Genomic DNA, 24,378 nt, shown 5'->3' with positions numbered 1-24,378 from the left:
CACAGAGGGACTGTCTCTTCACCACACCACCAAAACAGGGTATATTTTCAATATATTTTTGTCCTATCTACTTCTAAGATAATTTGAGGCTGTTTACTGACATTTAGAATATAACAAAAATAGCTAAAATAGCAGAAAGAGTAGGAACCTCCAAGGACCTGTGATGAGCAGAATATTGCTGTTGATCAATGAGTTTAGCTTAAAAAATTTTTAAAGAAAATCTCAGGAAGTGAAACATGTTATTGTAGTTTGTTTGTTTTCTGACTTCCTATCTGAAAAGAAACTTGATCGGAAATTTTATCAGAAAATATTTTATCATTGTAGTTTTACAAAGGATACAGAGATGTTTTGCAAACTCTCATCCATCCTCCATGGCAGAGATATAATATTAACATGCCTCTTCTGTGGGAAACAGAGATAAAATAATTTGAATATTTTGCTTCCTGTTCATCTGATTTAATATGAGGGTAGAATTTGGAGCGTCTGAGTGAATTCCCTAGGATTGATATATTTGAGTGATTTGTTTGGTAGCCATCTCAGAGGGCAGGAAACTTTGTTAAGCATTTTTTGATCCTAGTTGAGAAGTGTACCTGGTTGCACCTCAAGAAGAAATGTTGAACTTTATTGACCTGCTTCTATTGGGGCAGGCTATGGCACTTTACCCTATTTCTATGGAAATGTTGGTGACATTGTTGTGAGTCCTCTGCTGGTGAATTGCTACAAGATTCCACAGTTGGAAAACAAAGATTTGGAACAATTAGGATTGACTGGCAGCCAACTCCTGAGCGTGGAAAACATGATTCTTCTGACTATACAGTATCTTGTGCGGCTGGGTAAGCTATTTTCAATAATCTTTTGATGGTGACGATTTTTATTCTTTTTTGTAACATTTTTCCTCACCTTCTCACATTCATCTACCTATCTCTTACTTTCCCTCTTTCACTTCTAACATTCTTTGCCTTCAACCCATTCTCTATGACTCTTCCCTTTCTTCTCCTCCATTTCTTTTCTACTCCTTGCTGCCACTTGCTTGTTTCCTTTTTTTCCTCGTTTCTCTCAGATCTAGCCTCCCTTGCTCCTCGCTTTGCTTCTTTGGGTCTTAGAAGAGATAAATTGCTCCACCTAGTGATGAGTCTCATGATGGTCGGAAGGTCTCCAAAGTAGTTGATGTAGGCAGAACCTCAAAGGGCTATACCGTGGGCATCCTCCCTTGGGGAGTCTGGCCAAGCCACTTTTCTGAAAGTGCAATGACCATCTGGAATGCAAATGTAGCCATTGCCTTATACAGTTATTTCTAGTTTTCCGCTTAGCCTTTTTATCTTGTTTATCCACTGTCCCTACACCCATCTTTTTTCTTCTCCAGCTACACCTCTTTGATGTAGTCTCATCACGCTTTCCTTCATTGAGGTAGTAACTGTGGACTCCCTGGAAGGCTCTCTAGGCTGTAGGGTAAGGGGGACACATAGGTCATGAACTCTTGACTTCCTCTATTTGATGTATCCTCCTGAGCCCACAGTGGGTATATGCAGGTGCCCTGACAATACTGAAGTGGTTCAGCAGCATTTGCATTGCAATGTCTTTTATTTTGCAAACTGCAGTAGGTTATGGAGCCTAATTATACACTCCCTCTAGGACTTCAAGCTGCTTATTTACATAGGAAAATGTTCAAGACGTAAAATTACACATAAAAAATTTTATTTGCACTCTTGTGAATATTTTTAACATTTGAAAATACTTCGGTGTTAAATAATAAAAACACTAGGCTAAACAATGTTCAAAAAAGCCAAAAGCTTTAGCAGGCCAGATTTGGTCTTTGGAGCATCAGCTAGCAACCGTGGCTATGACTCTTGGTGCCCTGGGAGCCCGAAATGCTTGCTTTGACGTGGGATCTGCTTTGACATGGGCTTTTGAAACTTGCAAGGCTTCAGCTATCTCATGAGCCACTTTCATGATAAACCTAGGACTTGCTGATTATGCTGATTAGTGGGTAATAAAATTATAAAAACCACCTGTGTCTGCAGCTCATTTGATGTCATAATTTTAATTGCTACATACTGACTTTTGACTGTGTGCCAAGATCTAAAACCAGCTTCTAGAGGCATCCAGAATCAGTAAAACATAGAATAATGCTATTATAGCAAGCGAAGCCAATCAGTATAGCTTTTTTTTCAATCTTAGTAACAATTTAAAATATCAACGTCCAAGTTAGTTAAATGAATTAAATGGTCAAAACAAAATGTCTTCCTTTAAATTACTAAAAGCTCTTATCTTAAAAAATAGAAAAATCTCCAGTTAGACAAAACTCTTCTCTGCCTTGCAGGATCAGTTCTCTCCAGAGTTTTACTTGCAGCCAATTAATTATGTCTCTCAATGTGCAACTTCAATCTAAATTTTGTATGTTGGGACATCTCTTTTCCTCAATAACTAACTTTTCTGGGTCCTTGAAATTTTTTTTTGCCTTCAGAGGTTTTGAAGAAGGCCAGGGAGAATATTTTCACATATGCTCTAGATTATAGACATTTAAAAAAATAAATCCAAACTTCCAAAAGGACAGGTCTAATACTTAGATGGCTCAGTGCCCTGGAGGTAACAGAGAAGAAGAAGAGCAAGATTCTTCGGAAGGAACAGGCCTTTCCACTACAGTCACTTTAAAAAAAAAAAATCTCTGTTATTTCACAATCTGAAAATCTTTTGAAGTAGATAATGAAATCAGCAAATCCAGAGATTCTTGGAGGGCTGAGTCTTTTGAAACCTTGTCTTTTGCTATTAAGGTAGCTCTATCTGAAAAGCCATCAGAACTGATGCCCGGGCTAAGCTGAGTTACTGGAGATCAGTACCTGAAGGAAAAAAAATTACTATCATCAAGCTTGCGAAAAGTGGAGAAAAGGCTTCTGCAGTTTAGCTATAAAGGATGAGGGTGAAGAAATGATGGGAGATGATTTGACGCAAGGCATGTTATTCTAAGAAGTCTCTTACCTCATTTAAACTTTGATACATTTTCCTTCACTTCTCAATTCCTAACAGTAATTCAGTTAAAACTCTATAAAAGTGAGTTTTAAGGCAATGGAGAAGGAACAAGTTTGATAATTTTATTTTCCCAGGATGCCTTTATATTTGGAATTAATGCTGGCTAATAGAAAATGTTACTCAATCGTGGTTTGGAGTGGGTCTTACAGACACACCTGTTAACCAGGCCTCTGAGCCTTCAGGTCATCTATGAGAGGCAGTAGGGAATTAGAGACAGTCAGAACCACCCACTTTTGAGCTGTCATTTGTTCTGATGGAAGAAAGCATTAAATAGACGACCGCCTTCCCTTCATGTCATACAGTCAGTACAAAGCTATCCACTTTGAGCTCACTACTAAGTGTGTACCTAGTGACCACCAAGCATGATGCTAATTTGATAAAGCTAAGTGAAGATCAGAAGCTTTGGTGGCTCCCAGGTGATAAGAAGGCATCCAACTCCCCCTAGCAAGTAATTGAGGAGGACGTATAAAACATAAACACATGTAAGCATTGCCATTTTCTTGCCCTCTTTCCTTGTATAGAAGAGAAAAATCTGTGAGGATTTCACCCTCGTACCTCCATCTGACCTCCAACCAATCCTGGAAAAACCATTTTCTCCAGTTAAAATAGTTTATTTTTAAAATGTATAATATTTTATTTAATTTTCCTTATTCTAAAACATTACTAAACCTTCATCTTCTTACTTTCCCAGAGAAGATGGGCAGGGCCAGGGAGGCCACTGAAATCCCTGTTAGAGGAAGGAAAGATTTCTGACTCACTCAAGGTGCCTCCTTCTCATAAACAAGTCAACTCCCTTATCCCTGTATTCTTTCACAAGGGGCTTTTAGCCCTGGGTTCTGAGGCTATTGCTTGATCTCAGATCACAGTCATTGAGGGGTCTGCATCTATTTTTGGGAGCCTGAGTTTCAAATCTCAAGTCTGCACAGCAAAAGAAATGACTTTGAATGATGAGAGTGAACATAGTCTCCCTGGTTTCAATTTAAACTAAATGTAAGAATTCATTTGTGTCACTTAGGTACCAAACATTGACTTACTTATTTTGTTCTAAAGACTGGTTGAGTTTCTAAAGAGACTAGGAGAAACAAAATCCCCCCTAATTCCCAGGCCTGCAGGTCACCCGTATAAGCTTAGCCATAACCATGGCTGGTCGAGAGGGCTAAATGCCTCATTTAACAACCCAGAATGCTGGGGAATAATAGATGATGAGAGCATGCCCTATCTGAGGAAAGTGTGAGGCTGCCTAAGTATAAATTGGGAGTGAAAAAGAATTAAACGTAATTTTCCTGTGGACAGTATTCTCAAAATTAGATATAGAAGCAATACATTAAAATGTTTTTCAAAGTACCAATGAATAAAATGAGAAATGAGTGAAACCTAAAGCTGATCGTAGCTTCTCACTTCATTAGTCATTAACCATTTCCATAATGCCAAGTTTAATAGGTCAGGAAATATGCCACCTTCAGTGACCCCCTCCTGAGGCATGCAGTGGAATTGATACTGTCTCTGAGTACATCCTCATTTAAGGATATCAAGGTCAGAATGAAGGAGAACAGAAGCCTGCATTTTTAAAAAATATTGAGGCAGAGAGAAAAGAGAGAAGGTCATTTCACAGTGGAAAATGCTTAGTAGGGGCTCTATACTTGGGGCCCTTACAGAAAAAAAGAGCTTATTATTTGCCAGTTGGAGGATGGTGGGCTTAGAAGGACTGCACATTGATGTGTGTTTGTCTCTTTTCTAGCTGTGATTTTTTTAAAACTCTAGCTGTAATTCTCTTCAATTTAGGTCCTGATCAGATACCGCTCAGGGAAGAATTTGAGCAAATTATGCTGAAAGCTATGCAGGAATTTACTCTGAGAGAGCGAGCCCTGCAGATGGACGCTCAGTGTACACCTGTGTCGCCAGGACAACTCCCCTGGCTTGCTAGGTTAATTGCCAGCGTGTCTCAAGACTTGGTTCATGTGATTGTGACCCAGAACTCTTTGGCAGAGGGCATTTCAGAGACATTGAGGACTCTCAGTGAAATGAGACACTATCAAAGGCTACCAGATTATGTTGTGGCAATTTGTGCATCAAAAATCAGAGGAAATGAATTTTGTGTGGTAGTATTAGGTGAGTAATACTCTTTGTTGTGTTTTTTTTTAATCCATTCCTTCAATCATCTGTCCATTTGAAAAATATTTATTGGATCTTTCAGGCAATCATGTAATTAATCTCTGGTTAAGTGCTCCAACTTGGGTTCTTCCTCCTAATTTTAACTTTTCCTTTCCTCCTCAGATCAGATTTTTGTAGCCCTTAGTTTGGCTGGTGACCCTGTCAGCTGGTTGTGGGAGCATTATTTCAAAGCATACCCTAGTAACAGATAGTCTTGTCGCATGTAACTTCTGTCCTTAAAAGGTTTTGGAAATGCTACCGTGCTAGCATGTGATAAAGCCACTGCCACAGGTGGCCTAAGCCAGTTAATCAAACTTGCCAGGAACTTAGCTCGTGTATTTACCTCCTCACTGAAGAGGATATTTAATGTTGTAGCATTGACTCTAAAGAAAAGTTTCAGAGAGCTGGTACATTACAAAACGTATTTTTGTTTCTTGTGCTGATTTTCTATCGGGCACCATCCTGAGTAGCTGTTTGGACTACATTTTGCTTTTCTTCTCTCTAGTGAATAGCTCTCACCTCTTTCTACCAAAGAGGCCAAGCCCTCTCACTTTGGCAAAACCTGCCTGCCCATGTCTCTATGATATGTATGTCTTTCAGGAAGCTTCATCTGAAAGTGTAATACATTAGTTTTTTTCATTTTTATTTGTAAAAGCAACTTAATGTAAGTTTATATTTTTAAGACAGATATTCATAATAACCATGCAAACACAATTTTTAAAAGTTTTTCCCATTCCTCCCTAGTCTTTAAACACATGCGTGGTATGTTTTTACTGTTACAATCATAAGGTATGTCATTTTTTCCCTTGATCACCTAACATTATATTATATAAATTTTCTGTTTAAAATTGTCGTTTCAAATGCTGTGTAATTGTCCATCTTTTGATGTGCCATAATTCTCTTAACCAAGTCCCTATAGTTACATACTTAAGTTGTTTCCAGTTTTTGCGGCTATAAATCCTGTACCTGTGAACGTTTGTTCTCTGGCACATCATCTCCTCCCCCTCTATTCTGCAGGTCAGCATCAGTCCAGGGCTCTGGCAGAGAGCATGCTCACCACAAGTGAGTTTTTGAAAGAAATTAGTTATGAGCTCATCACAGGAAAGGTCAGTTTCCTGGCGTCGCATTTCAAAACCACATCTTTAGGTGAGTGGTTGTGGGATTCAGCAACATGGCCAGCCCCTCGCCGCGTCATTTCCTGAGTTTAAATCTTAGCCTGTCGAGGAGATGCGAGTGGAGCTTAAGCTTGCCAGTGACCTTTCTTCACATGGAATGATTTATCCTAAGTACTTTGTTACTGACACAGCAAGGGTGTCCAGAGGAAGGCACTAGGGTGGGAGACCACAGCTCAGCCACTACTTTGTTGTGTCATTTTGGGCAAGACTCTGTCTCCCCAGATCTCAGTTTTCCAATATGTCAAATGGAGATATAGCGATCCCATCCTGCCTGCTTTGAGTATTGTGGAGACCAAGAGAGACACAGCATGTGAAAGCATGTGAATTGTAAGCACCATACAAACAAGGGTAGTCTGGCTGTGGAGACACTGCCATAGGGATGGCCAAGCGTAAACTTAGACATGAAAAGCTCCTTGACCAACAAATCTTGATGAGAAGCCAGCTTAACCACCCAACTTGGAGACTGATACAAACATATCATTCCTTGTAATCTTCTTATCTCCACTTTATTTTGTAATAGGCGATGACCTGGACAAGCTGCTAGAAAAAATGCAACAAAGAAGAGGAGACAGTGTGGTTACCCCTTTCAATGGAGACCTTAGTGAATGTGTGTCAGTTCAGGAGGCTGCTGCTATGATTCCCACACAAAACCTGGGTAATGTCACCTCAGACCAAAAGTTGGAAATCAGCCCTTAGGACAAATGTTATAGAAGCTAAGTCATTCTGAGGGTTTTGAGGACTCTTCTTCAAGTCACAGACTATGACAGCCTTTTCCTCATTATCTACATGATAAATATGGCTCAGATTAAAAATGCTTTACCATCTGACCTGGATCAAAGGCCTTGTTCTTAGTAAATGTCTCCTAGAATTAAAATCAAAGTCAAAGACATTATTTAAAGCAGTCTCTTTTTTTTCCTCGAGAGATTCTGGGGTCCTTGATGTGCTTTCCTTAGCTCCACCAGCTGTGCCCAGAGAGCTGTCACCGAGGCCTTCAAAAAGCTGCTTGGAAGAATCTAGACGGCAGCTGTGCAGGGCTCCTGGGTCTCCACTCCCTTCATTTACTCTCTGACATGTAAAACACACATAATCTCAGGGACAGCAAGGACTTCCTGGCAGACAGAGCAGCAATACCAATATATCATCTACCCTACAACAAGCTTTCCGGGCACAAAGGTGGATGGTGGGACCAGGGGTGAGAAGTTCCATCATTAGATTAGATTCCTTTGGGTTCAGATTTCTTCCCCAATTCCCTGTTTGATAGGGACAACATAGGAAAAGATGGAAAAAAAGAATAGAAGAAAGATAGATATGAAACAGATACGTCTAAGCTGCTGCTAAAAGCCTTTTGGCCTCCACTTGGTAGGAATGCATCATTTATATATTCGGATTGCCTCAGCAATAAAAGTAGCATGGCTTGGCATCACTCAGTTATAAAAACAAATTCAAATACAGGCAATAAAATTTTTTGACTTCTGGATGTTATTTGATAATAAAGTGATCATCCAGATGACCTAAAATGTGTTTATACTGTTTTGAATTATGAACAAAGTTAGAATTTAAAAATCCTCAGAGTACTTACAGATTCCCACGTACATATCCTTGATTCCCTGTTTAAGAAACATTGTTTAAAGATATTTTTAGGTTTCCTCAAACTTCAAAATTTGCTAAGTTAAATTCTACAAAGTTATTCCATCATCTATGTCAGTCCCCAACCACTTAACCTGTGAAATGAAAGAAATAACAACCTATCAGAAGGCAGATTTATTTTGATTGGTAATCTTTGTGGGTCAAAACTATTTGGGCTACTATTATAAGTCATGTAACCAAACACAGTGGGTTCGTCTCTTGGTGAGTGCAGAGCTGAAAAGCACAACCAAGGCAGAAGTAGGTGAAGAAAGGTTTATTACTTGCACGAGCAATGGAGAACACCAGGGATAGCTACCAATGCAGTGCCTCCCTGAACAAGGGTTTGAGGGTTCCTTTTATTGTTAGATCAGAGTACAGTTCATGAATATTCAATTAAGGAAAAGGCAGGAGATTGGGGTTTATTGCCTAACAGCCATGTTCTTTTAAGGCGCATGCGTTGCCTATGCACATGCTACTACATACTGGCATGATCTAAAAATGCTGCTTTGCCCCTCCCAGAGGAGGAGAATTTAAGATGTTAATGAGATTATGATGGGAACAGTTCACTTTAGTTTATGTTAGAGCAGTTTGAGGTGGCTATAACTGGCTTCAGCTAGCTTGCTTGTGGGAACCTTCTGTGGTTAGGCTCTTTCTGAAACTTTTTGTCTGCAAAACACTCAATAGGTAATGTTAGTTTTTATCAGATCCTCGGTACCTCTTTCTTTGCGTGGCTCCCTGGTTACAGTTGCAGCTTTGGCTTTTCTAGTAGTTTCCCTCAGCCAGTAGAGAGACCCACCTGAATAAATCTCCACTTACTGTCAGGGTTCCATGGTGGCTGGCTTATCATCACTATGTCTTTGCCTTGGCCGCATTGCAGTTTGGTTTTAGAAAACATGGATTAGCGCAGGTTAATTGGGTGCTCGTGTGTTCCAGTCAAACTTCCACATGTGTTCCTGATAAAAAGCAACCCCGTTAAAGAAGTATTAAATGTTGCCTGCTCAGGTGTTTAGCTGACTAAGCCTGTCTCTTCCGTTGTTTGTGTGTGCGTGCACGCACGTATAAGAGAGATTGATTGCTTGGTTATAACTTGTAATAAAAAGCTACTGGCATGCTTAGAGTAAGTACTGGGCAATGTTTTTCTAATATGTCACCTATTGAGTGGCCAGCTGGCCATGTCATGAGTCAGGTCTCTTCAGATACTACAGGCGTCAGCACTGGAGTTGACCACAACCACCTAGAACTGCCAGGTCACAAGCACTGGCAAAGTCAAGTGGGAAGAAAGGTGAAGGTAGTGTCTCTGTGACCTCTGTCATGCAGTCGAGGGGAGGAGAATTTCAAATCATGTTGCAACTGACGTGCTGGAGAGGAAATGTTTATTGTGGTGCCATCCAGAAAGGTTCAAAGGAACTCAGCATTATTATTTTCACAGCGTCACCTTCTTCCCTGAACTGTGTCTGGGCTCGGGCACCTGACCTGTGCTCAAGTTTTCTTTAGTCTAAGGAAAACTGGTGGGCTGGCCCCGTGGCTTAGCGGTTAAGCGCATGCGCTCCGCTGCTGGCAGCTGGGTTCGGATCCCGGGCGCGCACCGACGCACCGCTTCTCCGGCCATGCTGAGGCCGCGTCCCACATACATCAACTAGAAGGATGTGCAGCTATGACATACAACTATCTACTGGGGCTTTGGGGGGAAAAATAAATAAAAAAATAAAGAAAGAAAACTGGAAACTCTTTCTTCCCCTTTCCAGAGATGAGTCCTGGTTTCAGCTGCGAGAGTGTGGTCTGTCCCCACCATTTCTGGGCAGGGGAGGGGTGTTGAGTTTGTGATTTGTGAGACAATCAATTGATTTAAAATAATACATTTGTAAAATTACCACATCCACTCTTTTTTTTTTTTTTTTTGTGAGGAAGATCAGCCCTGAGCTAACATCCATGCCAATCCTCCTCTTTTTGCTGAGGAAGACCAGCCCTGAGCTAACATCCGTGCCCATCTTCCTTCACTTTATGTGGGATGCCGCCACAGCATGGCCTGACAAGTGGTGCGTAGATGCGCGCCCAGGATCCAAACCCGAGCCGCCAGCAGTGGAGCGCGTGCACTTAACCACTACGCCAGGGGGCCGGCCCCACCACATCCACTCTTGAGCACGTCCTTTCAGTCAAGTGTTCAGGGAAAATAGGCAAATTATTAAAACTCAATAGAGAGTGAAAATAGAAAGTGAGAATTCTTGATGATAGAGTGTTATTTTACTGTGTGTGTGTTATATGTCCCCTTATGGATTCATAGTGGCCATCACGGAAGTGAATTAATCTTGTTCTTATGACTTTTTTTATTTTAGATTTAGATAATGAAACCTTCCAAATTTATCAACCACAGCTAACAGTTGCCAGAAAACTCTTATCCCAGGTGTGTGCTATAGCAGACAGTGGCAGCCAGAGCCTGGACCTCGGCCACTTCAGCAAAGTGGACTTCATCATCATTGTCCCAAGATCAGAGGTTCTGGTCCAGCAAACTCTTCAACGGATTCGACAATCAGGTAAGAGTGAACTTTCAAAGAGGACTCTACCTAGATCCAGCCTTAGATTCCCTCTGTCTCTTTTTCTTACTCCAGACGTTTATAGGACACTTCCTTCCTTTTTTACAGTAATAAAAATTGTAAGAGCACTTTAAATGTTACTTTGAATATCTGTAAGTTTTCCCTCAAAGTACTCCCTTCTCGCCTCCTATGTCAAGGGTCAGTTCATCTGCATGTTTGCCTCATACTGTTAAGTCCATGACGTAATTGGTGGACTAGAAACTGGTCACTCATTTATGAAGAGAAATTTTCTTGAGGCAAAGATGGCCTTGCATGGGATGATGGGGTCCTGAACTCCTTCTGTGGTTCAGATATGTCACATTCTCATAGGTGGCTTCTTAGACATTTAGCACACTACCAGCTCGTTTTCAACCTAGAAACCAGAACACCATGCCCTATGTCAACAATGATAATGCCTCATTAAAAAATACAAAGTTAGAATTTCTCCTAATGGCTTTAAGAGAAAGAGTACAGAGGAAAAAATAATTTTCCCAGAAAATGTAAAAGAGTTGGGAGCAAAAATTTTAGAAGTCTGTGGTAAATAATCCCTTCAAACGTAAAATTTGCTTAAAATTAGAAGCAATAAGGAATTTAGAAAATTGGGACTGCTGAAAAATGCTTGCCTTTGTTGTTAAACTAGGTTTGAAAATGAAATTATAAATGTCAAGTTGCTTCTGAACACCTTAGCTGGGAGAAACACACACACACGTATACACACAGATTTTAGCTGGAAGATGAATCTTTTTGCCACAGTAAGAATTTTTATTTTCAATATATTTGAAAACAGGTAGGAAGCTGAAAAATTCAGAAGAGCTTAAAATGTAGTTTATATGTTTCATACCTATCATACAGTGCTCCTTAAACTTTAGCATACATACAGATCACCTGGGGATCTTGTTAAAATGCAAATTCCTCTTCAGTGGGTCTGTGTGAGCTCCAGATTCTGTGTTTCTTTTTTTTTTAATTGAGGTATAATTGACATATAACGTTATATTGGTTTCAGATATTTAACATAATTATTCAATATTTGTATATATTTCAAAATAATCACCACAATAAGTCTAGTTAACATTCATCACCATCCACAATTACAGAATTTTTTTTCTTTTGATGAGGACTTTTAAGACCTACTCTTTTAGCAACTTTCAAATATGCAATACGGTATTATTAACTATAGTCACCATGCTGTACATTACATCCTCATGAGTTGTTTTATAGCTGGAAGTTTGTACCTTTTGACCCCCTTCAGCCACCACCCACCCCAGCCACCACCAATCTGTTCTCTGTATCTGTGAGCTTGATTTGTTTGTTTGTTTATTTGTTTTGTTTCTTAGATTCCAGATATAAGTTAGGTAATATGGTATTTGTCTTTCTCTGTCTGACTTATTTTAGATTATACATTTCTATCAAGCTCCCAGGGGATGCTAGTACTGCTGGTCAGAGGACAGTACTTTGAGTAGCACAGCTCTATAAGAAATCTTTCCTTGTTAGTTCCCTGGGCCAAATGAGCTGACAATAGATTTTTCCCTCTTTAACATCTCTTAGTGGCTGTCACTGACACACGTAACATCTTTCCACGCCTTCTGGGGGCCCAAATGCGTGATTAACAGTGCAATCTTCTTTTTAGACTCTAAAATTCTGAATGATGAGTTACAAAATGACCTGTTGGAAATATTGACTTATAGGTGATTAGCCAGAGAAGGTCAAAGGCCTTCTCTCATAGCTCTCCCAGAAACCAGAGCCAGTTCTAGGCTCCCTCAGCTACTGGCCAGTTCTGCATTTTCTTTCTGGCCACCTCCACTGTGGGAAATGGATGGGCTTTAGTCGCAACAAGCATTAACCAGATTTTTTATTTCTTATGGATTTTCCACTTTCATACCATGGAGGGAGCACCTTCTCGTATAGGTGTTTTATTTGTACCAGTTGGCATTTGTGGCCTTGCTGGGTTTGTGATCTGATATCCCAAATGGAGCTTGAGCAAACACATCACAGCACCTGTTTCAAGTGGTGAAATCATCCATGGTCAGCGGTTATGCAGAGCCTTTTCCTGAAATAACCTCCTGATGACCTATACTTTCACCTTTCTTAATAAATGTAAGACCCTAAATAAAACCTTGCATTTTTGACAAATGAAAAAAATTGTATAGGTCCTTCATTTTCCCGTTTCAATGGCCTCAGATTTTTCTAAAGTGAGTATTTTAAGATTATCACTCCTCAGAAAGGTACCAGAATTCGACCAGTTAACATAAGCTTGGAATCCGGAAAAATTGATTTTATGAACAGATTTGGAAATTCAAGGCAAAGCGTATTTTAAACATTATTCACATCTGGCTTTGGCATACATACTGAAATTTTTGCTGCAAAAACAATCACTTCTATATATTTAAAAATAATTTATTCATTTTCATTATATAAAAAGCATAGTGATAGTATTCTTTATTTAAAAAAATAAAAGAAACAAAGTAGAAAAATTTAAGCATTTATAGTCCCACCATTCAAGGGTAAACCACTGTTAAAATCTGGGTATTAACAAATGACTTAATACCTAGTGTTCCAGTCTCTCTTCTCTGCCTGTGTCTGTTTTTTCACTTGATATTGTAGTGCGCACATTTTTCCATGTCATTAAAGCATGTAAGCATCATTCTTAATGAATGTATAGTATTTCACACCAAAATTTATTTGCTTTGACATTTAAATACTTCATATTCTTGAAACACATAACAATTGATAAAAGAACAGGAAGGACCATGTTAAGGTGTAAAGAGAAAGTGTCCAGAGCAGAGTAAATAGTAGGAGATTATCCGTTAAAACAACTCTTAAAAATCATAGCTATGAAAACAGAAAGGATTCTCAAATCATCTGACTCAATTTCCTCATATTTCACTGTGTGAATCAAGGAGAGCTTCATTGGTCTAGATCACAGAAGGCAGTACCGCGGGGACAAGGACCATTTTTCGCTCTCTATGTGCCTAGTGCCTCATTTGGTACCTTTCTCAGACCTGGCACCAGTAGGCGCTCAACTAATGTTTGAAAAGAGGGCTGGAGGGAGGGAAGGGACGGGCGGAGGGAGAAACAATGTCCAAGTGCTCTGCTTTCTGGTTCCATTTGCCTTTCCCTAAAGGAAGCATTTCAGCAGCCAGCCTGCCAGGGAAAGCCCCAGGCAGGGAACAGCAGCCAGGGTATGCAGAAAGGGCACATCCTTGGCAGCCCACATGTGGCTGAAAGAAAAAAGTGAAAATAGAAACCATCATGTTGTTGCAGACCCAGCACTAAGGCAAAGCATTTGATACCTCACGTCACATTCTAACTAAGGGAGGAAGGCAGGGAGGAAAAGAAAACATTATGGAAAGAATTTGAAGGTAAAAAAAGAAATAAAATGGGTTAAACATTTTTAAGTTTGTTTAAAATGAATGGACTTGTAACGATCAGTGGAGAAGCAGCGTAAAGAATTTTTAGACTATAGGAAATACTTTTGTTTTAATGGCATTTAAAAAAATTGGATGTTGTAGCATAATTCTTCTAATTCAGGAGACCTCAAATTCTATCAATTAGAATACTAGGGTATCGGTGCAATCAAAATGCAAGTCACTTTCAATCCAAGATGGGTGGAATGAAAACAAGAAATATTTGTGACTGCCCATATCTTCCTGCTTTTAAAATGGTGTCTGTGGGAGCCCCAGCGAATGGGAGCAGATCTGGCAGTTATCCAGTCAAGGAAGTTTTATCATGCTCAGTGGGATGACATAAATTTGATGCCTTGACACATGCCTGATTATAAAAGAAACGGAGAGACATTTTCGTCTGCTGATATGTAGCTAGGTTATTCTAATGGATGTGAAAGAAGTTCCAAGGAGGCTGTAGAGATGAGAAGGGGAAGTGAAGAGATAGAGGAAGGCGTTTTCACTTTCTAAAATATATTTTCTTGGTCTCATCAGCCTTATACCTCGTTGTCAGTCACCTAAAATTTAAGCAGAAAAAACAGTATTTATTGGGCAGTGACAAAGGGAGCAGGGAATGGGGTTCCAGGGAAGAAAGTAGTTCTAGGAAACCATTCTGTCCTGAGGTGGAATAGGGAAACACCAGAGATTCCTTTGTACAAATATGACAGTACCTAAAGTTAACAGTCTTTTTTTTTTTTTTCTGCTGAGGAGGATTTGCCCTGAGCTAACATCTGTTGCCAATCTTCCTCTTTTTTTCCTTGAGAAAGATTAGCCCTGAGCTAACATCTGTGCCAGTCTTCCTCTCTTTTTTGTGTGGGTCACTGCCACTGCATGGTTGATGAGTGGTGTAGGTCTGTGCCTGGGATCCAAACCCACAAATCCAGGCCGCTGGAGCGGAGCGGGCCGAACTTAACAACTCTGCCACGGAGCCAGCCCCCTAAAGTTAGCACTCCTTTTTTTTTTTTTTTTGTGAGGAAGATCGGCCCTGAGCCAACATCTGCCAATCCTCCTCTTTTTTTGCTGAGGAAGACTGACCCTGGGCTAACATCCATGCCCATCTTCCTCCACTTATTATGGGATGCTGCCACAGCATGGCTTGACAAGCGGTGCATCGGTGCGCACCCAGGATCTGAACCGGCGAACCCCGGGCTGCCAGAGCGGAGCGCGTGCACCCAACCGCTTATGCCACCGGGCTGGTCCCTAAAAGTTAGCACTCGTAAAGTCAATTTCCAACAAGGTAGTTAGCTGCCCAATGCCCACTCCTGGTTTATAGAAAATGTTGGCACCTGGTTCATAGTCTTCGCCTCCCAACTTGCTGCCATCCTAAGGTACTTCCTATCCAGGTAGAGGAGCCAGCCAATATCCTAGCTTCTCAGTACCTTAAGCTCCTCATTGTCAAACACCTTTACCCCGACTCCTCCAAAACCACCTGCTCCCCAGTCATATCGGCGACCCTGCTGCATCCTGGAATCATCTCTTCAGATATCACCTATGTCAGACCACTGATTCCTCTCCTACCTACTCATGACATTGGACACTATGGGGAAAAAAAATCAACCTTTCTGATTGATGCCATCATAAATTCTTTTTTGATTCTTTAGTTCGTCACTCTCCCGTTCTCTACAGTGGCTGGCTACTACAGGCTCCATTTCGCTCAAACTTCTGACCTCATCTTTCTCTGTTAGCAAGTGACCATGCCGCCTACTTCTCCCTTCCCCTGTACGCCAAAGAAGAAAACTTTGGATAAAAACTTCTTGCTTCCAAATCTAGGAACCTAACTGTATACACACCTATCTTTTCCCCTTCCCTCCTGGTCATGAAAGAGCTGCTCCCCCCTATTTAAGCCTGATTCCCCACCTTGCTTTGGATGACATCCTCTCATTCTCATGGACCTACCCTACTGATGATCTCTTCTCTCATTGCCACGTTCAACTTCTCTCCTGAGGCTCATTCCATCCATTTAAACCTGCCCCACTCTCTGAAAGACAAAACAAGCCTCTGTTAATCCTTCCTAACCCTCCAGCTCATCCTCTTCTAGCTAACTGCCAAACTTATTGAGAGTTGTCTGTTGTTATTTCCATTTCCTCATCTCCCAGACACTCTCAACACCCTGCAAACTGGCCTCCACTCCCAACTCCCACCCTTATAGGACTCTCACCAGTGTTACCAATGACCTTCTCAATCCTTATCTTATCTGAACTCTTGACTGCACGTGACCTCCATTCCTTTCTTTAAACACTGCAGTTCCTTTGGCTTCCAAGACATACTCTTTCCCAGGTTTGTTTCCACAACCCATGCACTGGTGCTCATCTGCACCCTGCAGTGCTCCAGCCATGGCACTCAGCACTGTGTTGTGACTGTGGTGTTTATTAATGCTCTTTCTCTTCAGCTACATATTCGGGGAACATGTCTATCTTGTCTATGGCACAGCAGACACTTAATATTTGCTGAGTTGAATTTTTGGTAACATTTTGTTGAATTGAATTTTAAGTTAAAATCTATTTCAAAGGGAAGACATAGAAGTAATATTTGAGATTTGGTAGTCCTCTGGCAAAAACAAATGTCATTAAAACCATGTTTTAGAAATCTACTTTGGCCAAGAGTAGAAGCCTTAAATGTGTCTGTATCAGGTGTATCTGTCGGTGTCACACAGGGCTCTGAAGTTGTACCTGTGTGTTTGGAGTGCTGTTCTTGTGCAGGTCTAGTGCTGCCTCCCTCCTTGACCCAAACAAACAGCATAGCAGTGTACACCCACACAGACTAGTCTCACCAAACCCAGATTAAAGAAGTCTCTCCCAGCGGAGGGACAGAAGGGAGCCAGCTGGGCCACCAGAAGACAAAGGGACCACTGATGCAATGGACATTGAAAGAGATTAGCAGGGATTTTAACTAGCTATTTCAATTCCCAGGTTATTTATTGGCTGAAAAGAGATTGCCAGGGTGAAAGAATGCACATTCTTTTCATAATACTTAAAAACTCAGCATGCTCTAATGATTTAGTATTTTCTTGATTATAATATTTTTGCATACCAAAACTTTGCAGATATTAATTCGATCCACAGAGAAGATGAACAGCTAAAACTGAGAGTAGTTTTATTTTTTATTTGGGATGTATTTTTGATGAGGAAAGCAAGAAACAAAAATTAGAGATAAAAAATTTAGAAATAAAATTTTTTATTAAAAAACATCAAGGGATGAGAATATTCGAGCCAGAACACAATTTTCTCTCCAAATAAATAGGCAGTATAGTGGGGCATTGAGATGAATACTGGGTCATATTTAATGACACCTGAACAGTTTAGATTCCTGGTCATCTAGATCAAGTATCAGTTTTACTTGATATTCAGACTGATTAGCTCCTTCTAGTGATGGGTTCTTGACGCTCATTCAGACTTTTCACCTTTGTGGCCTTTGACACTGGTGCTCACAGGTATTGTGGACTTGGTGCATATGTTCTTGGTTTACTCCCCTTCCCGGCCCTTGGATGGTCGAAAAATTGCTGCTTCTCCTTTAGAGTTTTTAGAGGAACAGCCTCAGAGGACATGATGTTATTTTTCTCTAATCCCATAAAGGGGAATAAAGGCTAATGCTCAAGTTTTCCTTAAACACACCTGGCTCCTGTAGCCTTCAGTAAAGAAAAAGGGGGCACAAGCGGCTACAATCTAGCTGCTTAAAGTCCTTGGCTGTGCAAGAACGTTCCTCTCCAGGGCCTCTCAAGTTGGTTATTTCTGTGGAAGATGTCCATGACTGGCACCGCCTATGGCTGCTCTCCAAGGTTCAGACTGATCACCTTTAAGGAACACAGTGATTCCCAACCACCACTGGCTCCGTTCTAGAACTCAGTGAGTTGCAAAATGTCATAAAAGAAGGATTACTGACACCTCTTAAGTTCCTACTCATGTCAAAAGTAAGATTTAGTATTTAGGTAGACATGGCCGTGAATCTCTCTGTGCCACCATTGGTACCCCAGGTGGGCCCTGCTGATGTCCATTTTTTATTGTGGAGTTGGAAGAATATGATAGATTTGCTCATGATTTATTAGAATATAAACTTTAATTTAATCCTATACAACTGTGATAAATAATCAAGAAGACAGAAAGTGACCTTTCTCAGACCAGCCATTTCTCAACACTTCAGATCCTTTTCAGATTCCACACCTTTGTGCATATTTTTGAAAGACAAAACAAACCAAACCATGAAGGCTAAGCCAGAAATTAATGAAAAAGTTTATCTATATGGGGTGAAAGAGATAGGGATGGGATGAGTATAACTTTTTATATAGTTTTGACTTTTGATCCTTATAAATGAGTTACATATTCAAAGAAAATAAATTAAAATGATGGGAGAAAACAATATTGAATGCAAACAGAAATAACTGAACCTAACTGCATATCAAGTTGATAACATAATCACACACCAAAAAGAATTAATTCAAGTATTTTTTGAATGCAGTTTTCTATTATGCATTCTCAATGTGATATATCCTAAGGGCAAAAAGAATTGCAGATAAATCTTGAATTTTAATTAGTACGTTTGATGTTGGGAGTGGCGTTGATAATTTTAAAACTACCTATTTGTGTATATCATAGGATAGAGCAAATAGGTAAATATTTTAATGTTGTCGAACACCAGAATTCTCACATGAAAGAAGGGAGCCTCAAATATGGAGTGGGGAAAAGTAAGGAATATCCCTTTTGGATTTAAATTGGAGATATAAGTATTAACTCATAATTTGAAAAAAATTAAATATTTCCTTGCTCTGTCCACTGAAAAGTCTTAAAAACAGTGACACCTCAGTATCAATGTGCACATTTAGCCTCTAGATCTTGGCTTATAAATACATTCTTCAGTGTCCCAGCTCTGAGGTGGGAACAGTCTGGAATGTCTTGTTGTGCCAGAAAGCAAGAAAGGTTGATGGGGACTCAAAGATTGATGGGGACATGTCAAAAGTACATAGCAGCCTGCTTGAAGGGGATTTTACTGGTCAAATTTGGTAATTTTGAGTATCAAAAGGGATTATGGCAATGGATTGTAACCTATTAATTTTTTTTTTTTTTTGGTGAGGAAGATTGGCTATGAGCTAACATCCGTTGCCAGTCTTCCTCTTTTTGCAGAGGAAGATTGGCCCCGAGCTAACATCTGTGCTCATCTCCCTCTATTCTGTGTGTGGGATACTGCCACAGCTTAGCTTGATGAGCAGTGCATAGGTCCACACTCGGGATCCGAACCTGTGAACCCCAGGTCGCTGAAGTGGAGCATGTGAACTTAACCACTATGCCACCGGGCCAGCCCCCTATTGAAATTTTTTTTAAAGCCCACGAGTCCATAGAAATACTAAAAAATAGAATGAGCAGGAGGAGTGAGAGAAGGGGGGCAAGCTCTTCCTTACGAAAGAGTACTAGTAATAATATAGGAAAATGATAGAATTAGAAAATCCCTGTTTAGTACTACCAATGTAATTATTGATTCTGACAAGTATCACCAGTGGACATTAAACCATTGGTTAAAATGTTATTCAGGAAAAAATATTCATACAGTCTCAAAGTATCATCCCACATATTGAAAATTACAAAAGTAAAAGGTATCCTTAAAATGGAGAAATCTAGCAGTGAACACTGCCATCACCAAGTTATCAAACCATCTGCAGTCATGGGGCAGGTTGACATTATGAGCAGAGGGAAGTACACAATGTCATCTGTGAGTTATAATTGCCAAAAATGTTTAACCTGAGTCTAATCCTAAGGACACTCCCAGAAAAATCCAGATGATGTGGCATTCTACAAAACAATTAGCCTGCATTTTTAAAAATACCAATGAAAAGACTAAAAAGAAAACAAAAGGCAGGGGGCTGTTTTAACTATGGAGAATAAAGAGAGATGACAACCAAGTGCAATGCTTGGTTCTTGATTGGATCCTAGACCTAAAAATAAAAAATAAAAAGCAGAACTCTGAGACAATTGGTGAAACTCAAATGTGGGCCATGTATTAGAGAATATTATATTGATATTTGTTCAATTCCTTGGATATAATAATGATATTGTAGTTATGTAGGAGAATGCCTTTGCTCTTATGAAATACACATTGAAGTATTTAGGGGTGAATATTATGATGTGTTACTTCCAAATTATTCAGCAATAATAGCAAAAACAATGATAAATAAAAAGTAATAAAAAGAAAAAGCAAATATAGCAAAATATTAACAATTGGTGAAACTAACTGAAAGGTATATAGGTATTTATTGCACTAGTCTTTCAACTTTTCTATACTATTTAAAGTACAGAGTGAAGAGAAAATAGTTGCTGTTCATTACTGATATATCCATCAGATAGAATTTAGTATAGTTATTAATGTCTTCAAATAGTTTCTAAAACATGGATAGACATTTATTTTCCCCCTTTTTAAGAAATCTTAAATTGAATATTGAATAGATAAAATTTATAAAGGATATTAAAAATCACAACATAGTGAACACCATGTACCCACCAAAATAAGGAGCACGGAAGACTCTTGTTCCATTTCCTGATGCTAACGTCCCTCTTCTTTCAAAGGTAACCATTATCCTGAATTTTGTGTTTATTATTCCCTTATTTTACTTATAGTTTTGCCATAATGCATATTTCCTAAACAATATATTGTTTAATTTCATATATTTTAAACCTTTTTGTAAGTGGAGCCACACTCTGAATTCATCTATAATTTACTGTTTACACTCAACGTTACATCCCTGAGATTGATCCTGTTGTTGTGTGTAGCTATAGTCCATTCATTTTACTGCTTTTTATTATTCTATTATATGAATATACCACACATCTTAAAAAATGATTTCTACTACTGATGGACATTTGTTTTGTTTCTAGTTTTTTACTATTTCACATAGTGCTGGGACACATATATAAGAGTTTCTCTGGGAGTAGAATTGTTGGGGCATAGGTTACATACATTTTCAACTTTACTAAATAATGCTAAATTATTTCCAAGGTGGTTATATTTACACTCCAATTAGCAATGTTTGTGTTTCAGTTGCAAATATTTCATATGGTCATGCTTATTTAAAAATTTTTTATTTTAAAATAATTTATCTACAGAAAAGTCACAAAAACAGTAGGAAAGATCCAAAAATGAAATTAAGAAAACAATTCCATTTATAATAGCATGAACAAGAATAAAATACTTAGGAATATATTTGACAAAAGAAGTGTAAACTTATATTCTGAAAACTAGAACACTGTTGAAAGAAATGAAATAAGACCTAAATAAATGGAAAGACATCGTACATTCATGAATTGGAAGACTTAATATTTTTAAGATGGCGGTATTCCTCAAATTGATCTACAGATTCAGTGCATTCCCTATCAAAAGCCTAGCTGGCTTCTTTGCAGAAATTGACAAGCTGATCCTAAAATTCATATGGAAATACAAGGGACCCAGAATACCCAAAACAATATTAAAAATGAAGAACAAAGTTGGAAGACTCTCACTTCCCCATTTTAAAACTTAATACAAAGCTACAGTAATCAAATCAGTGTGGTACTGGCATAAGAATAGACATGTAGATCAATGGGATAGAATTGACAGTCCAGAAATAAACCCTATTTATGCTCAACTGAGTTTTGACCAGGATGCCAAGACCATTCAATGGGGAAAGAATAATCTTTTCAACACATGGTGGTGGGGCAACTGGATGTCCACATGCAAAAGAATGAAGTTGAACCTCTACCTTACAAATAAAAAGTAACTAAAAATAGATCAACGATCTAAATGTAAGAGCTAAAACTATAAAACTCTTAGAAGAAAATAAAGGTGTAAATCTTCATAACTTTGGATTAAGCAATGATTTCTTAGATATAACTCCAAAAGCACAAACAATAAAAAAATAAACTAGACACCATCAAAATTAAAAACATTTGTGCTTCTAAGGACACTATCAAGAAAGTGAAAAGAGAACACAGAGAAAGGGAGAAATTATTTGCATATCATATATCTGATAGGGGACTTGTATCTACAATAGTTAAAGACCTATTACAACTCAATAATAAAAAGACAGCCTAAGTTATGGGTAAAGGATCTGAATAGGCATTTATCCAAAGAAGATATACAGATGACCAATGAGCACATGAAGGGATGTTCAACATCCTTAGCCAATTGGAGAAATCTCATTGTGGTTTTGAAATCAAAACCACAATGAGATACTACTTCACACCCACTGCAATGGCTATAATCAAAAAGACAGACAATAACAAGTGTTGTCAAATATGTGGAGAAATTGGAACCTTATACACTGGTGATGGGAATGTAAGTGGCATAGCCCTTTTAGAAAACAGTCTTGCAGTTCCTCAAATGGTTAAACATAGAGTTACCACATGATCCAGCAATTCCACCTGTAAGTATGAAATGAGAGTGAAGTGAAACATATGTCCACATAAAAATCTGTACAAAAATGTTCATACAGCACTATTCATAGTAGCCAAAAAGTGGAAACAGCCCAAATGTCCATCAACTGATGAATAGATATATAAAATGTGGTACATCCATACTATGACATATTATTCAGCAATAATAAGAAATAGAATATTGATGCATGTACAACATGGATGAAACTTAAAAACATTATTCCAAGTGCAAGAAGCCAGTCACACAAGATCACATATTGTTATGAATCCATTTATATTAAATGTTCAGAATAAGCAAATCTATAGAGAAAGAAAGTCAATTGTGACTGCCTAGGGCTGGGGGGCTGGGGGAAATTGAGGGGTGATAGTTAAAGGGTATGGGGTCTCATTTGGAGGTCACGAAAATGTTCTAAAATTGATTATGGTGATCGTTGTACAACTCTGAATATAGTAAAAATCATTGCATTGCACATTATAAATGGGTGAATTTTATATGAACTCTATCTCAGTACAGCTGTATAGCAGAAAGTTCATGTATATCCTTTACCACCTTCCCTTAAATTTAACTTACATTACCATAGTACTATTATCAAAACAGGAAATCAGTCATGAAACAGTACTATCAACTAACTAAAGACCTCACTAGTCTTTCACTTACTGTCGTTTTTCTGTTCTAGGATCCAATCCAGGATCACATTCAGTTGTTGTGTCTCATCCAAGCTGTGACATTTCTTCATTCTTTCCTTGCTTTTCATGACCTTAACATTTTTGGGAAATACTATCAGTTGTTTTGTATAAGTTTTCTCAATTTGGGACTGTCTGACGTTTTCTCATGATTAGATTGAGGTATGTGTTTTTGGCAAGAATACCACAAAAGTGATATCATGTCCTTCTTAGTGCATCACCTCAGGGAATACGTGATGTTGATATGTCTTATTATTGGTGATGTTAACCCTGATCACGTGATTGAGGTGGTGTCTGCTGGGTTTTCCATTGTAAAATTACTATTTTCCTCTTTGTAGTTGATAAAAAGTCTTGGAGGGATACTTTGAAACTATGCTAATATTCTGTTTTTCCTTAAACCTTCAACCACTGATGTTAGCATCCATTAGTGGATCTTGCCTGCAACTTATTATGGTATTTGCATAATGGTGATTTTGCATTTCCATCATTTTCCCTACGTTTATTAGTAGGAATTTATTAATTGAATCTTTCTGTAAGGAAGAGCTGTTCCTCCTCTTCCTCCTCCTCCTCCTTATTTATGTATTTATATCAGCATGGATTTTATGAACATTTATTTTATGGTATGGGTCTTTTCCAACACTGTTATTATTTTGGTGCTCAAGTTTTCCAGCTTTGGTCATTGGGAGCTCCTTCAGGTAAGCTCTTGTGTTCTTTTTTTTTTTTAAAGACTATTTTTTTAGAGCAGTTTAAGGTGCACAGCAACACTGAGAGGAAAGTACAGAGATATCTCATATCTGCCCCCACATGCACAGCCTCCCCCATTATCAACATCCCCCACAATAGCAGTACATTTGTTACAACTGATGAACCTACATTGCTTATGTTCTTTTAACATGTCACCATCCCTTTTCATGTATTTCCTTATTTTCTGGAACCACGAGAAATTCCAGAGTTATTTTTAATTTCCCTGTCCCAAACCTTGAATTAACCTCTTCTCCAAAGAACTCTTATTCCTTTATTGGAGAATGGTATTTAGAAACCAAAATCTGGGTGCTAAGTGTGCTTATTGTTACTAGGTGTCGTTGCTCCTAGACTCACTCAGCAGACAGAGATAGGAAATCTATGTATGTATATTAACCCATGTGCATGCACACACACATCTCTTTATTTCTATATCTACCTGTACTTAAAAATATGAGTTCATACTGATACCTCCAATTCCATATGAACACCACAAGGTTCATTTTAGTCTTTCTCCTTTTTTTTTTTTTGTAACTTCTTTCTCTGACAGGGAGAAACCTGGTTCTCATTATCT

General features: G+C 38.8%; 1 protein-coding gene across 11 annotated transcripts in view; it reads left to right on the top strand.

Moving 5' to 3' along the window:
- The window catches only part of GREB1L (GREB1 like retinoic acid receptor coactivator), a 264,178-nt gene that overhangs the window by 185,011 nt on the left and 54,789 nt on the right, over positions 1-24,378 (top strand). For all 11 annotated transcript variants that reach the window (XM_087439006.1, XM_087439004.1, XM_087439003.1 and 8 more), the window contains 5 exons: positions 648-833; positions 4,810-5,136; positions 6,196-6,324; positions 6,874-7,008; positions 10,313-10,510. In XM_087439006.1, coding sequence (XP_087295132.1) covers positions 648-833; positions 4,810-5,136; positions 6,196-6,324; positions 6,874-7,008; positions 10,313-10,510 — 975 coding nt within the window. The remainder of the gene's footprint in view (positions 1-647; positions 834-4,809; positions 5,137-6,195; positions 6,325-6,873; positions 7,009-10,312; positions 10,511-24,378) is intronic.

This window comes from Ceratotherium simum, chromosome 14, assembly GCF_057802395.1.
Source record: "Ceratotherium simum simum isolate JZ-2026a chromosome 14, ASM5780239v1, whole genome shotgun sequence".
In the NCBI taxonomy this organism is placed as follows: domain Eukaryota; kingdom Metazoa; phylum Chordata; class Mammalia; order Perissodactyla; family Rhinocerotidae; genus Ceratotherium; species Ceratotherium simum.
Note: the sequence above shows the minus strand (reverse complement) of the source record. Positions and strands in the feature narration are given on the sequence as shown.